We start from the raw sequence: 15,893 nt of genomic DNA, 5'->3' as shown, positions 1-15,893 counted from the left end.
TCATATTCATGTGATCAAAGTAAAGAATTGAAGCAATTAGACAAATATAGCAGGGAGAAACTATTCTTTTGAAAACTCTTGATAACTGAAGTAAAGGTGCTAATTTTTGCCTTGTATTGGTTGGATAAGTGCATCAATTTTTTTTCATTTGTTTGTGTAGAACACGTTTTTTGTTTACAGTGTGTGTGTATGGTGTGCCATTGGGGAGATCACCATGTGACTGTTTACTAGCTTGCAATTTTCTGAATTTTTATTCATTCAATACACATTTATTATGGTCAGGCACTGTGCTATGACTGGGTATATACTAATAAAAGGCTTGGCTGTGGGCATGCATGGGGTAGAAAAGACAGAAGTCTTCTACTCTTACAGGGGTGACAGGATAGTGGGCATAGAACACACTGAATAAACCGTAATTATGGGTGATGAATGTTCTGATAACCTAGTTAAGGGGCCAGGAAAGTCTTCTGGGGAAAAATGTAGGCTAAGTCATAATTAAAAGCCAGTCAAAACCAAGGCTACAAAATAATTAATCCAACTCATCATTTAGGTACCTTAACAAAACCATTCTTAAAGTTACTACATAAAAGGAACTCTAGTCTCACAATTAACTTGTTTGATTCATTCCCTCTCCTGCCCCCATTTTAAAAATAAAGTTTATTCTTATTTGATACATATACTCTCAAATTTGAGGAATGCATATTGAGAAGTTATTTTGAGGAAAGATAATAAATATAAGCAATATGAAGATATCTTATCAAGTTGGTAATTTTTTTTCTGATTGTATTTACCTATCCTACTGTTGATCCAAGATTACACTGAACCCATCTACTTTACTTATTTATATTTTTTAAGTCTCTTGACATAAACCTATTCACTCTATATTAACTATAGGTTCAAATATAAGGGACAGAATAGCCATGTGTAGGGAAACTACAACTGAGTCCAACACTATCACTGGGGCGCATAAATTCCAAAGTAGGGTTCACTGGCAGGGTGCCAAACTCCTGAGCTGTCTGCCCTGCCTAAAGTATCTGAATGTCTCCAGAGCCCCCAGGATCCCCATTATTTGAGGCAATGTTTGCTGGGGCAGTCAATGAGATCCTGCTGAGATGTGCATAAGTGTAACTTCTGGAATGACCTCCTGACTCACTTTGAAGTCTCTTAGCCATATAAACTTGTTTGCCTTTACCCTTTCCCCCTTTTGGTCAGTGTCTTTTTCCAGGTGCATTGCTAGTTGGTGCTTGGTAGTAATCCCACAGTGCCAGGGAGGCTCATCCTTGGGAGTCATGTTCCATGCCAGGAAAAAGGTAATGCATTTATATACTGAATTTGGCTTAGAAAAAGGCCACATATGAGCAATAAGGAGGCTCTCAGGAGGTAAATCTTGGGTAACCTATAATACTAGGCTAAGTTTCAATTTCAAAAGATAAGTGGGGTGGCAGACTTGGCCCAGTGGTTAGGGCATCCATCTACCATATGGGAGGTCTGCAGTTCAAACCCTGGGCCTCCTTGACCCATGTGGAGCTGGTCCATGAGCAGTGCTGATGTGCGCTAGGAGTGCCCTGCCATGCAGGGGTGTCCCCCGCGTAGGGGAGCCCCACGCGCAAGGAGTGTGTCCTGTAAGGAGAGCCGCCCAGCACAAAAGAAAGAACAGCCTGCCCAGGAATGGTGCCGACACACAGAGAGCTGACACAGCAGGAAGATGCAACAAAAAGAAACACAGATTCCCGTGCTGCTGACAACAACAGAAGTGGACAAAGAAGAAGACACAGCAAAATAGACACAGAGAACAGACAACCTGTGGGGGAGGTGGGGAAGGGGAGAGAAATAAATAAATAAATCTTTAAAAAAAAAAATGCATGTTTAAAAAAAAAAAAAAGAAAAGTGAACCCATCCACTTTAACAATTTGATTTACTACCACTAACAGTTATGGAATATTACATTCCAGCACTGAGCTAAGCACTTTACATGCATTATCTTGTTTAATCTTCTTGGACAATCATTTAAGAAAGTAAGAGTAAAATTCCAAGTTTAAAGTTCAAGAAATATCTGGAGGGTAAATTAAGTAAATTAAGACAACTCACAAAACACATTTTAGAACACAGTTTTGTTAAAAAGAGTTAAAAATGCTATTCTGCATTACTTTATCATACAACTGAAGACATTCATATAAAAATCCTATGGTAAGTTACTTTTGGCATTGTCTTTCTTTACAAGGACAAAAATAGCTTGAGATTCTGCACAACTGTATATTATATTTTTATCACTAGGAATGGACTGATCAACCTATCCTGATATTAAGTATGTGAGGTAATAATAATAGCCAGTACTATTCTATACTTACTCTGTGCCAGTAAAAAGTCCTTTTTATTTAGATTTTGAATACTGATAAATTTATATGGTATAAACTTCAAAATGCTATAAAGAGGTAAATGGTGCGAAGACTTGCTCCCACCACTGGCCCCATTCATGTTGTCCCCACTCACAATCTTCAGGTGAACATATCTATTTTCTTCTTTTTAAAAAAATCCTTCCAATGTTTATACAAATACAAGCAATATGTATACTTTTTTTCTTTCTCACACAAAATGTAGCCCATTATATACAAAGCATTACAACTTTTTTTTTTTAATTTTAATTTTTCACTTACTGGGATTTCTCTATAGCTGTATAGAGGGATCTTCCTCATTGCATTTGATTGTTTTGGATGTACATTAGATTATTCAGCTATATTGAATACTCAGTATAAATTGATGGAACTATTAGGAAGTACAATTCCTGGGTCAAAGAGTAAATGCTCATGTCATTTTGGTAGATATTGACAACTTCTTTTCTATAGAGTCCTACCACTTTGCATTCTTGCTGGCAGAGTATGAATGCCTGTTTCCTCACAATCTTGCTGAAAAAGTGGGTGGTCAAATTTCGGATTTTTGCCAATCTTATAGGTGAGAAAATATTAACACTTGCATTTCATTTTTATGAGCATGGTTGAGTATGCTTAAAAGGCACACAAACATATATTTCTTTTTCTATGAACTGTTTATACGCATTTCCCATTTTTATACTATGTTGTTAAGTCTTTTTTTGACTTCTAGAGCTCTTTAAATTATAAGGTAATCTGTTCTTTGTCTTTCATATAAATTGCAAATATTCTTTGACGTTTGTCTTTTTGACTGTGCTGTTTTGTTTTGTCATGTAGTACTCTGATTTTACATAGCCTAATTTATCAATATTTTCTTCTATGGTTTCTGTATTTTAAGTTCTGTATTTCAGTTTAATAGTCCTGTATTTTAAGAAAGACCTTCCTGGTTCTTAGGTTACAAGTGATTTTACCCATATCCAAATCCCAGTATTTTTTGGTTTCATTTAATTTAAATCTTTGATTTCTTTGGAATTTATATTGGAATACAGTAAGAGACATGGATCAAACTTGATATTTTTTTCCAAGTAAGTGATTAGTTGTTCCATCAGTGGTTATAACCAGTGAGAATAAAGTTGAAACTCATGAATGTGGCCACAAAGAGTTATTATTCACTTTTGAAAAAATGATTTTTCTGATTGTTGGTTAAGATAGAAGATCCACTGGGAGATATTAAGGACAATTTTGGCAGAAAAGCAGAGGATTAGAAAATAGCTTTGATAATAGGAGGACTTCTGAGAGATGTGGGATTGGAGAGAACAAATGAACTATTTTTTATGATTATTATTGTAGTAACGTATACAACTCAAAATTTTCCATTTTAATCCCTTTCATATGTACAACTCAGAAATACTAATTACATTTCTGATATTGTGCTACCATCACTGCCATCCATTAATAAAACTTTTTATTACCCCAAACAGCAATAATTTCCCATTTTTCTCCACCCCATCAGTCCCTGGTAACATGTAACCTATTTTCTGTCTGGCTTTGTTTAGTCTAGGTCTTTCATATAAGTGAAATCATACAATATTTGTTTCTTTTATATCTGACATACTTCACTCAACAAGACTTCTTATGGTTTATCCATGTTGTACCACGTATCAGAACTTCATTCCTTTTGTCACTGAATAATACTTCATTGTACATAAATATCACATTTTGTTTATCTATTCATCTATTGATAGAAACTTGGGTTTATTTCTACATTTTGGATATTGTGAATAAAGTTGCTATGAATCTTGGTGTACAAATTTCTGTTTGAGTCTCTGTTTTCAGTTCTGTCAGGTATATATTCAGAGTAAATGACCTCTTTTTAGTTATATTAGAACCATGAAGATGAACATTGGGTCCAAATTGTTATAAAGTACCTTGGTGGCAGTTTTAAACATTTTATTCTGTTGAAATTATGCTTTGGGGCTCTAATGAAAGTGATTATATGTATTCTTCATCAGGCAAGCATCATTAATATTTGTCTCAGTAAAGTTTGCTTGAATAAGGACTTTCTATGAAGTAAAGTTAGATTTAAACATGGTTCTCCAGGAATTTGGTCAATATGGGCTTTTTACATTAATTGGTCTGTAAACATTTCATCTATGTAAACATCAAACTTACAGTCATTAGAGCATGAAGAACTGCTCCTTAATGTGCTATATTTTTATTTGTTTCTTGACCTAAGTGGTGAAATATGAATTTTAGCAACTTCAGCTTATTAAAAGAATTTTCATAGAAAATCAGAGAAAGCGGTAACATGTATTTTCTATGAAAATAAAAAAAATGTCATTTAAATCAGCATAGATATAATTTACTACCATTAAATAGTCTAGGCATTTTTATATTTTAAAAGAAATGGTCACACTCTGGAAAACAGTTTGGCAGTTCTTACATAAAGTCAAACAAATAGTTATCATATGACCCAGTAATCCCACACCTGGATATTTCCATGAAGAATTAAAAACTTACATTCATACAAAAGCCTGTACACAAATGTTCATAGTAGCTTTATCTGTAAAAGGCAAAGTCTAGAAACAACCCAAAAGACTTCTAACAGGTAAATGACTAAACAAACTGTAGTGCAGTCATAGCAAGAAATATTATTCAGCAACAAAAAGGAATGAACTATTTGATACACAACGACTTGGATGGATCTCAAGAGTCTGATGCTGAGTGACAAAAAGCCAATCTCCAAAGGTTAGCTACTGTATGATTCCATTTATTTAACATTCTCAAAATGACAAGTTATGGAGATTTCTGGTTCCCAAGTGTTAAGATCATGGGGGAAGATGCTAAAGGGGATAATATGAGGAAGTTTCTTTGAGGTGATGGAACAGTATTGTGTCCTGCCATGATGGTGGGTAAATGAAACCTATACATGCAGTACAATTTCATAGAAGTTTATATAACACAATTGAGTGAATGTAAAAACTGGTGAAATCCAAATGAAGTCTGTAGTTTAGTTAAGAGTATTGCATCAATGTCACTTTCCTAGTTTTGATAATCTCATGATGGCTATGTAAGAGGTTATCATTGGGGGAAGCTGGATGAAGGGTACATATATACACTCTGTACTGTTTTTGAAACTTCTAAATAAGTCTAAAGTTGTTTCAAAACAAAAAGCTAAAAAATAAGTCATACCTTAGATCAGTGGGTAAGAAAGAGGATTCTTTGGAAAAGGAATTGTACCTTTTATGATACTGATATCTGTTTTATTGTAGACTACACATTAAATGTTTCCTGCTGGGATAAGGGCTGGGGGATAGGAATCAAACCTCACTGTACAGCTTATTAATTTGTTCCTGTGCCACTCATAATGGTATAGGGGAGACAATGTGGTATTGTGGAAAGAACTAGGGACTTACAGTGAACAAACCTCTTTTTTTGTGTTCTAGCTCTTTTGTTTATATGCTGTCTGACCCTTGACAAGACCCTTAATCAAAGTCTCAGTTTGTAATTTATTAAATGAGGATCATAACCTCTTCCAACTTCAAGAAGATTGTTATAGGGGGTTATATGAGATAGTATGTTAGTATGGCTTACAATTCAAACTATCAAATGTATTTCTGTTGATGTTGTAAAACCAGGTAGCCTAACTCCTGACGTCCTATTATTCTCAATGTCAAAAGAAGATTTCTTACCTAAATAGAGTTCTTAAATCCTGGTACCTTCTCTAATATATATGTATGAGATAGCCAATGGACAAATTAGCATATAAACAGCCCCTGGGAGTTAGTAGAAAAGTAAGGAAAAGCCAAAAAATGAAGCAAACTCATCTTTTGTTTCAGGGAAGGCTGTAAACTGAGCATTTCACCCAGGATGGTTCTTTAATTTTTTCATCTCTGAAGGGATGTCGAGGGGATCTGTACTTTTTTCTCTCATAGTTTTTTTTTTTAATTAGCAAGTTCTATTCTTGATCTGAAAAAGATGGTTCTGCAGTTCTTTCGATTGGAAACTTTATGTTTCAAAGTGAGAAAAATCAAGAATGTTTAACCAATTGTAGACAGCAGAATTAGGATAATCTCTATCATGGCATCAGACACCATCTAGAACACATTAAAAATCTGGATCCTGAGAAGAAAGTTGTTCATTTACCTAACATGGTCTCCCCACCACTTGTTAATAAATTCATTTCTTCCTATCTCCCTCATGAAGATTAAATGGATTATACTATAATTAAATTTGACTCTAACAAGAGGCAGTGCTTTAGAGCAGTGAGCTATTGGGAGGCTGGCATTCTATTCCTAGCTTTGCTGCTGACTTATGGGTTGAGGACAAAGCACCCCACCTCATGGGGCTTCAGTTTTTCTGTTGACAGAGTGAGATAATGTCTCAGAGGGGCATCGTGCTGCTTTATGAGCTCTGTATTCTAAATGAGATCCAAATTCCTTTATAGAAAGGTACTCTTTGAAGAATTAAAGATGTATTTATATTGTTGTTGTGACTCTTAATGGGAAGGAAGCTTTAAAATCTAATTTTAAAAGCCTCCTACTGCACAGTACATTATCCACGTTCTTAAATACTGCAATCAGCTGTGCACTGAGTCGCTCTGTGGTATTTATTGAAAATTTTTTAAAAAAGCACTACCAGGATGTACTGTAGAACATTTCCAAAGCAATGTGCAGTGGTTTAACTGCAGGACTTCCACTGAAGTTAATGGGACCCATACTGGCAAATTCCAAGCACCACTTTGAAAATTTACCCCATAGTGACAGTTTAATGTTCCTTATTGATCATAAGTCTTCAGATAATGCCTCAAGGCAAAATGGAACTATTTCTCAAAGGAAATAAATAACCTTTAATGAAATAAATCCTCATTGCAGCCATCATGAGTAAGAGTATGGGAACAGAGTTCTTTGGTAAGAAGGCTTTTGGGAATTGCTTACTGGTGATAGTTACCAATAGAACTGAAAAGAGTTTCCATCACATTTCTAATTTCAGTGCATTTTCTTTTTAGTTTTAAAAATTTATGTTTCTAAGGGCAGAAATATATATATGTGGAAGTTGGAATAATTTTATATTCTTCTGAGTGGTTAATAATTTGTTTACTGCTAATATAAAGTTCAAACAGGCATAGATGACTAAAAAACCCATGGCCTTATAAAGCCATACTTTAGCCTCATCAAATTGTTGTTTTTTTAAAGCAAATATTCAGGCCTGCCAGTAACCAACTGGACCTTCACCAGGTGGCCCATCTCTGAAAGCTGCCATGTATCAGGGTAAATGTATGCCCTCTCATGGACTATAAGCCTTCAGAGTGGAACTTAGCCTTCCTCCATCACCTCCTACTCTCTCCACTGCTCAATGAATTCCAGTCACAGCGACCCTATGTCTCTTTCTCATAGGAGTCAAACTTATCACATCTCAACAATCTTTGCGATTACTCTTCCCCTGGCCTGGAAAGATCTGTGCCTAAATCATTTTCATGGCTTGCTCCTTTTTTATATTCATATCAACTTCAGTGTCTACTCCTTAGAAACACTCTCTCTGACCATCCAATCTAAGTCTGCACCTCTCTGTTTGACCTTCCTCATTGCACTTATAGTAGAAATTTTCTTGTTTTTTAAAAATATGTTTGTGTATTGTCTTTGTCCACTGGAATGTTAGTTCTATAACAAGGAGGATCTTGTCCATTTGGTGCAAAAGAGCCTTCTCAGCACAAGCAAACACACTTGGACATGATGGATATCGTATAAATGTTTTTTGGATAACTAAGCTCAAAACTTGGGACTGATCTTTCATTTCTTTGCCTCATCTAATCACTCAAAAAAATCTACAAAAACACCTGTAACATTCTTTCTATGTCTACTACCTCCATCACCTTTGCTCTGTACCACTCTAACTAGTTTACTTCCTTCCAGGTTTGCCTTTCTCTAAGCCAATGTTCACACTGCTGTGCCAGTAACCTCTATAAAAGACAAACCTAAATAGATCACTTTCCAGATTAAATTCTCAATGATTTATCATAGTTCAATATCCTACATGGTTAAAAGGGGGAATTTAAGGTTGTATATATGTCACCAGAATAAAGGTTAAAAAACAAAAACCATAGGACTGTATAATATAGTGAACCCCAATGTAAACTATAGATTAGAGTTAATAGTATACTTAGAGTAATATTACTTCATCAACTGTAACAAAGGTACCACACTAATGTATTAATAAAATATTCCAATCTTCTTGCATCACTTGCAAGACCTCTTCTGATCTGATCCCTGCCTTTCCTTATAGCTTCAATTCTTAGCCATTCCCCTCCAGCTACCTTCAAACACTTGCAGATTACTTAGTAAACCATGACTTCTCTTGCCTCCAAGCCTCTCCATATATTGCCCTCTCTGCCTGGAATACCCTGCCTCTCCTCATCTTTCCATCTCACTATGACTGACTAATTCTTACTCACTCTTCAAGGAAGCTCAAGTGTAACATCCCCTGGGAAGCCTGCATCAACGTCCCCAAATATATCTCTTATCATAGCAATCAGCACACTGGTTTGTTGATGTTTTATGGTATACTTCTTAGTCTCTACCAGGAGGGTTGTGTTTGGTAAAAATAATTCCTCTATCTATGAATGAATATCTTTACATAATACACAATAATGCAGAATATTGGTCCAATATATCAGTATGCTCTACTGAAATTTTATAGAAAGAATGAGAAATACTCTTTAGTTATTCACTTCCTTCTAAGGGCATTCTCTATATGGTCAAGTGATATCAGCTGTAGCAGTTTGACATAGTTATGAATTCTAAAAATAGATATTGGATTATGTTCGTAATCTGCTCTATTATTGGGCATGATTGAGTTAGGATTAGGGCTTTAATTGGGTCACGCCATTAAGGAATTGAGTCTCCACCCCTTGGTGGGTGGGGACTCACAAATAAAAGGCATGGCAAAGGACAGAGTTGGAGCTTTTGATGTGGGGCTTTACTGATGTTGGAGTTTGATGTTGAAGACTTAAACTGGAGCCCCGGGAAGTCAGCATGCAGAGGAAAGAGAAGCAAGCCCCTGGAAGAAAGGAACCTTAAACCCAGAGAAAAGAAAGCCCCAGGAATGTAGGAACCCAGGAAGTCTGAACCCTCGAAGACGTCGGCAGCCATCTTGCTCCAAATAGACTTTGGTGAGAGAAGTAACTTATGCTTTATGTCCTGGTATCTGTAAGCTCCTACCCCAAACAAATACCCTTTATAACGCCCAGCGGATTTGCGGTATTTTGCATCAGCACCCCTTTGACTGACTAATATACCAGCTAATCAAAATTCTTCATAAGTTCAAATTTGTGTACCAGGTCAATAATTACCTAAGAATGTTTATCAATAGAAAGGAGAAACTTTCAGTTGGGACACCAGGGAACTTGATAACATTGTTCAAGATGTATCCAATTTTATAAAAGGCAAGTAAATCTGTTCTTGAGCTCAATTTCTCCTATAGATTAGAGAACAGCAATAGGTAACCTGATTCAGGAGAGTATAATTAAGGCTGATTCTGCAATTAAACTTGTTCTGTAAGGTTTGGCTTATTCAAATATCTTCAATTACTAATGATGAACACAAACATATTGCATTCTTTGTTTATAAGTTGATGGCAATGGACAAAGTTCAGTTACATTTAATTTTAATACACTATTAGTAATAAACAATGATGGCAATTTTTTCATAGTCAGGTAGATATATTTTTCTAGCATGAAATCACCTAGTGGTAAATCCCAGTTCTTTCACCTACCATCTTTCTAACCTTGGGCAAATTTCTTAAATTCCATCTTACTCCCTCAACTATAAAATGGAATATTATAGTACTTATGTAGGACTAAATAAGATAATATTTATCAAGTGCTTAAAGCAGTACCTAGCATATAGTAGATATCAGTTCATTATTATTTATTAAAGGAACTGAAATGGCTTTAATGTTCTGTGATCGATCAATTGCACAGGGTTTAATTTTCCTCAGATGATCCATATGGAAAGAATCTATAAGAACAGAAGGAATGTGGACACAGAAGTAGAGAGAAGTAGCCCAAGAGTATATGGTTAATAGGAAACAACCTGATAAAATATTATTTTACTACAGGAGAAAAGCAATTAGAAGATGTAGAAGTTGACATAATTTGAGAGAGGGCACATCTCTTAGAATGAAAAATAGAGAAGGCAGAGAAGCAGAAAAATGATGTCTCAAGTCATTATTTCAGAAGTCCATGGCAGTTCTGGGAGTTTCTGATCTAACTATTGAACACATTAGCATTGTAAGTTGCCTTTTTAAAAGATGAGCTCACAGATATATTAGAGTTGCCTCAGCCATGTGGCTGATTTTAATAAAAGTTTCAATTTTATTTTAGCCAAGTAAGAAACTGGTTATAGGGAACAGAAGTGGCTCAAGCAGCTGAATGCCCACCTTCCACATGGGAGGTCCTAGGTTCGGTTCTTGGTGCCTTTTAAAAAAACAACAACAACAAAAAACAAACAAAAAGCCAACTCAGGGGAACCAATATGGTTCAGTGGTTGAACACTGGCTTCCCACATACAAGGTGTTGGGTTCAATCTCTGGCCGCCTGTAACTCAAGAAAGAAAAAAAAAACTGGTTATATTTTTTCTCTCATAAAAAATATATTTGTTGGCATTTTTCTGAGAGACTGTTATCTCATGTCAAAAGTAGATATGCTCAATTCATAGGGCTGAGGTTTGCCTCCTATTTCTCCTGTAGAAATATTACATTGAAGGAAAACTGTTAAAGTATTGATAAGAAATCAATTTATATTTTGCACAAAATACAGACCCAAGATTAATATCAGGATGGTACTTCCTACTTCTCTGTTACTCATTGCAAGACTAAAAAGTATGGCCCTGGGAAGCAGATGTGACTCAAGCAGTTGGGTGCCTGCCTACCACATGGAAGGTCTCAGGTTCAGATCCTGTCCTAAAGAAGTTGAGCAAGACAGGAAGCTGATGTGACAGGATGGCACGGCGAGCTGACGCAACAAGATGACACAAAAAGATGATACATCGAGGAAACACAATGAGAGACACAACAAGCAGGGAGTAGAGGTGGTTCAAGAGATTGGGTTCTTCCCTCCTGTATGGGAGGTCCTGGGTTCAGTTTCCAGTGCCTCCTGAAAAGAAGACAAGCAATCACATAGAGCACACAATGAACAGACACAGTGAGCAGACAGTGAGTGCAAACAATGGGGAATGGGGGGCGGGGAATAAATAAAATAAATCTTAAAAAAAATAAAGTATGGTCCTGTTACAATTGTGTTTAGAAGGAGTTACCAAGCAATCAAAAAAATCCCGCCGTTTGAAGTATTTGATGGCTTCCTGACACATCAGGCTCATTATTGCAATCTAAGTACCAGCCTTTGGTACTATGTGGAATTTTTGGATAGACCATTAATGAAAGCTAGAAAAAGGAATGCCTATGAAATCAGTTGTTGAGATTATTTCACACGTTCTCAATACCGAGGTCACTGGGGTGAATGATCTGTGTTTGAATGCAGAGAATCACAGAGCACCGGCAGTGCAGCCAGGCGGGCAGCCCAGGCAGAGGAAGGGCAGAGCAGGTAGTCATCCCAAGACATGCTCGACTCTCCATGTTGGTAATACAATGATTATTGCCTACAGCTGTGGAAATGTTATTACTACAGTCTTAAGGGAGAGATGTAACTGGAACACATATGTATAAGGAAGAGATTTTTGTATCTCAAAACAAGGCCATACCAATTTTAAAGCAACTCCCCAAATCAAGCAGAGATATGTTATATAATAATGAAAAGAAGCATCTAATAAAGAAATTAAACAGATTCATTCTTCCCTTAGGCTATACTTATTTAAAATATGTTTTTCAAATACAAGTCACAGTGATTTTATGAGTTATTAAATCAATGGGTTTTTGAAAGCTCCTGGTTCTGGCTAGCATTCAGGGGTAAAGAAGGGGGGCAGTTCAGGAGGGGAGGTCCTAAGGTCCTTGTGAATTTGCTCTTGGGTCCTCTATCAAAATGTGTCCAAATACTATTAATTGGTCAATAGGACCCAACTATATATGAGGTTCACTAGCTGACCACTGTAGTAGCAGCAATCTGTTACCATCAGAGAGAATAATGTTGGCAGGTTTAACAGCTACTGCAGTCTTCTGTATATTTTTTTGCTGAATGCTCAAGGCTTGTAAAAACATTTGTGTGTATATTTGGCATGTTCAGATCGATCATATCTTATACATTCACAGAGCCTTGCGAGGTCTTAGGTACATTTCCAAACTCCCACTCAGAAGAATGATCATGGACTGATGTGAGTGATGCTATTCCTTTTTTCATTTTGCCGCAGTAAATTAGGTTGAACAAAGGAATTACAGGGTTCACTTTACATTGCACTCTATCATTGTACCTGTGACATCAATCATTTCCGTGAACCTCTTAAACAGGCCTAGAAGTCATCTGGTGTAGCCTGCTGCCTTCAGTCAAGTGATGTTTGGCTCCTCTGTACAGATTAAATTTTACTGCTCTCATAGTGAAAAGCCACATTTGAACATGATTCATTGTTAACATCAGTTCAACTGGTCCATGGTTCAAACTGTTATAAGTTCATTAAATAAAAGACTGAAAAATAGTAAATGGTTGTCCTAAATTTAATTACTAATCTTGTACTTGCTTTAATGGCAATTCACTATATAATTATCCATGAAATTTTCTTCCAAAGAAATCAATTTACTAGAGGTAAATATCCAAATGAAGAGAAGGTTTTTACAGTTAGGCAAATTGCAATTATACCTAAACCATGTAATATATTTGCAAGGACACTATCGATAGTCTAAAGGCAGTAAAAGTATCACATCACATCATTTTTAGATTCACGTGTCATTATTATCAAGCCCTGCAAGGAAATGAGACAGGAAGAAGAAGATGAAAGCACCAAGACCAGCTGATGTATAGGCAGCTGAAAACAGTTGTCAAAAGGCAGCAGGCACCTGGAAAAGAACTTTCTTTTTAGGTTAGAGGCCAGGACTATATTGGCATTGCTTCTGGAATCAGAACAAAACCAATTTTTAAATGGCTTTAAAATCTGGAATGGAACATTTCTGCAGTCATCTGTGAACCAACCTTATCCTGAATATAAGTGAATCTTGGCCTTGTGAATATTGTTTGGGTCCTTTGTGGGACAGAAAATACTTGTTGGGCAGTGGTCTCATATCAAGTTACAGTCCTTCACAATGTTGCTTGGGCAGGGGAATCAGAAGAAAATCAAATGCCTTCACCGATATGCCTTGAGTCTGGACGGCCCTGCCAGCTGGGAGTTTAGCACTTGTTCTGTACCTCAGCATAATGGCTTCCAAAAGGAACTAAGGCCTATTCTTGGTGAAGAGAGGCATCTAGACAAATAGATTGCATTAGTGAAGGTCAGACAAGGTAGTTTAAGATAGAATTAATCACTCTGGTCACTATGGTGAATCCAGTGCCTCACACACAGTCAAATCCCCATAAATTTTTGTTGAACGAACGGTGACTCTTGAAGTCTTGAAGGTAGCTACGAAGCTACCTTGTGGCAGGGGGAGCGTGGTGAGCCCCCAATTCTTCCATTCCATTGGATGTTAATCAAATACCTCAATAGAGGAGACAGGACTGTGTACTCCCTACTTAGGAAATACAGAAAAAAGGACTCTCTTAACAGTGCTCAAGTATGGAGAGGCTCTCCAGTTCCTCCTTAAACCACTCTCCCCACCCAGAGGGAACGGGATTAAGGTGGAAAATAAGAGGACCAATCAACAATTCCTGACTCCTGAACAAAGGAAAAACCTGTTATAGACTAAAAAGACAGCCTAAATTACCTTATAAATTATAAGACCTCCATTCTCAGCTTAGAAAAAGGTGAAATAAGCAAAGCTTCACTAAGAACTTAGAGCATTTGGGGCTTTAATGGCTGCTAAGAACTGAGAAGGAAAAAAAAATCAAGAGACTCAAATTTAGCTAACTAATAATAATACTAATTTTAACTTTTTAATATAGGATTTTCAATTTTATGATGTGCTTTAAAATATATTACCAGGAGATACCAGATCTTAACCCCAGGATGCTGTATGGTGTCTTCATTAAGAAGTGCCGTTTCAAGCTGGCATCCAAGTGAACGGAGTCTCTCTGAAACCATAGCAGGTAGGAGGGACAGATGTGTGCTATGGGGGATATAGGGGGGAGACTCATATTTCAGAGTGCAGAACATTTTATCAGGTCCAAAGTTATTAGTGGATAAAGGAAACCACACGTAATAATTATTGAAACATGCTAACTGATGTATGATACTGAGACTAATACACTGCTATCTATTCTAGCTAATCAAGAGTACAACTGGGTATCATATCATAGAGCAAAATGGGTTTTTATACTTCTGAAAGTAATGCTTTCCTAATTCAGGGCAACATAAAAGAGCCATGTATTTCAGTGTTACTTAATTGATACAAGTGAATGTTCTAGAGCCAGATTACTGGAGTTCAAATCCCAGCTCCACTTCATTATTACATGTATGACTTTTACCAACTTCACCTCTTTTGTCTCAGTTTCCTCATTTGCAAGTGGGGATAATAAAAATTCTTACCTCACAGAATTATGGTGAAGATTAAATGAGTCAGTACTTTTGAAATAAAAAATTGTCTGGCTTAAGGTCAGTACTCAATGAGTGTTAATTTTTTATGTTAATCAAATATCTCAATATAGAAGACAGAAAACAAGGATGTGGTGTAGTAAATCCAGGTCTGTCCTGGGACTTTGATACTCACCTATAACACAAAAGGGCTTTCGGGCAAACCTCAATCTTCCCTGCCATCCTCTATACCGACAGCAGCAACCTGCAGACCAGATTCGAATGATGAACTCCAGACCAAAGACGACAATCATCACGAACTCCTAAGATATCAAATGAGACACTTCAGAGGGTAGCATTATGGAGTAAATCACAGCAAGAAGATCTATGGATATTTCTGGACATTTGGGCACTTTGTCTGGATGTCTGGATGTTAATGTCTAAAGTTAAGACGAGCTCCTCTTCTCCAAATCAAACTAAACCTGGAGAATATCAGAAATTCTTGCAGTCTGGATCATTTCCTATCATGGAATGCTGTTGTTTTCAAGCATCTAACACTTTGCAAATTTAGGACTCAGTTTCAAGACTGAATGTACAGGCTGACTAACCCATTTATCTTGTCTGGAATATATAGTATAGCTGAGGTTAGCTATTTGGTAGCATGTGAAATGTCTGAAATGAAAGAGTGAGCCTTGAAAAATAATGGCAAGTTTTACAGAGAACAGAGCTTCATTTTGCTACAAGGAGTGACAATCCCTAAGCGCGTAAGAGTTACTCTCAGAGAAGTAAATATTTAGAAGTTTCTGAGTTCTTTTGTTACGATGTTAAAATCTTCATATAAAATAGCAGGTTTCAAAAGCATTACCATGTGTGTAGTATGTTCCCCTTTGTTACAATGAAACTGTGAATCCTCATGATCTGAAGC

At 36.5% G+C, this 15,893-nt stretch overlaps 1 protein-coding gene across 4 annotated transcripts in view; it reads right to left on the bottom strand.

Moving 5' to 3' along the window:
- The window catches only part of KCNQ5 (potassium voltage-gated channel subfamily Q member 5), a 655,428-nt gene that overhangs the window by 169,839 nt on the left and 469,696 nt on the right, over window positions 1-15,893 (bottom strand). For all 4 annotated transcript variants that reach the window (XM_004475978.5, XM_071218551.1, XM_004475979.5 and 1 more), the window contains one exon: window positions 15,165-15,291. In XM_004475978.5, the coding sequence (XP_004476035.1) occupies window positions 15,165-15,291 (127 nt within the window). The remainder of the gene's footprint in view (window positions 1-15,164; window positions 15,292-15,893) is intronic.

The sequence above is a fragment of the Dasypus novemcinctus genome, chromosome 11, assembly GCF_030445035.2.
Source record: "Dasypus novemcinctus isolate mDasNov1 chromosome 11, mDasNov1.1.hap2, whole genome shotgun sequence".
In the NCBI taxonomy this organism is placed as follows: domain Eukaryota; kingdom Metazoa; phylum Chordata; class Mammalia; order Cingulata; family Dasypodidae; genus Dasypus; species Dasypus novemcinctus.
The sequence above is the reverse complement of the archived record's forward strand: the minus strand, read 5'-3'. Positions and strand labels throughout refer to the sequence as shown.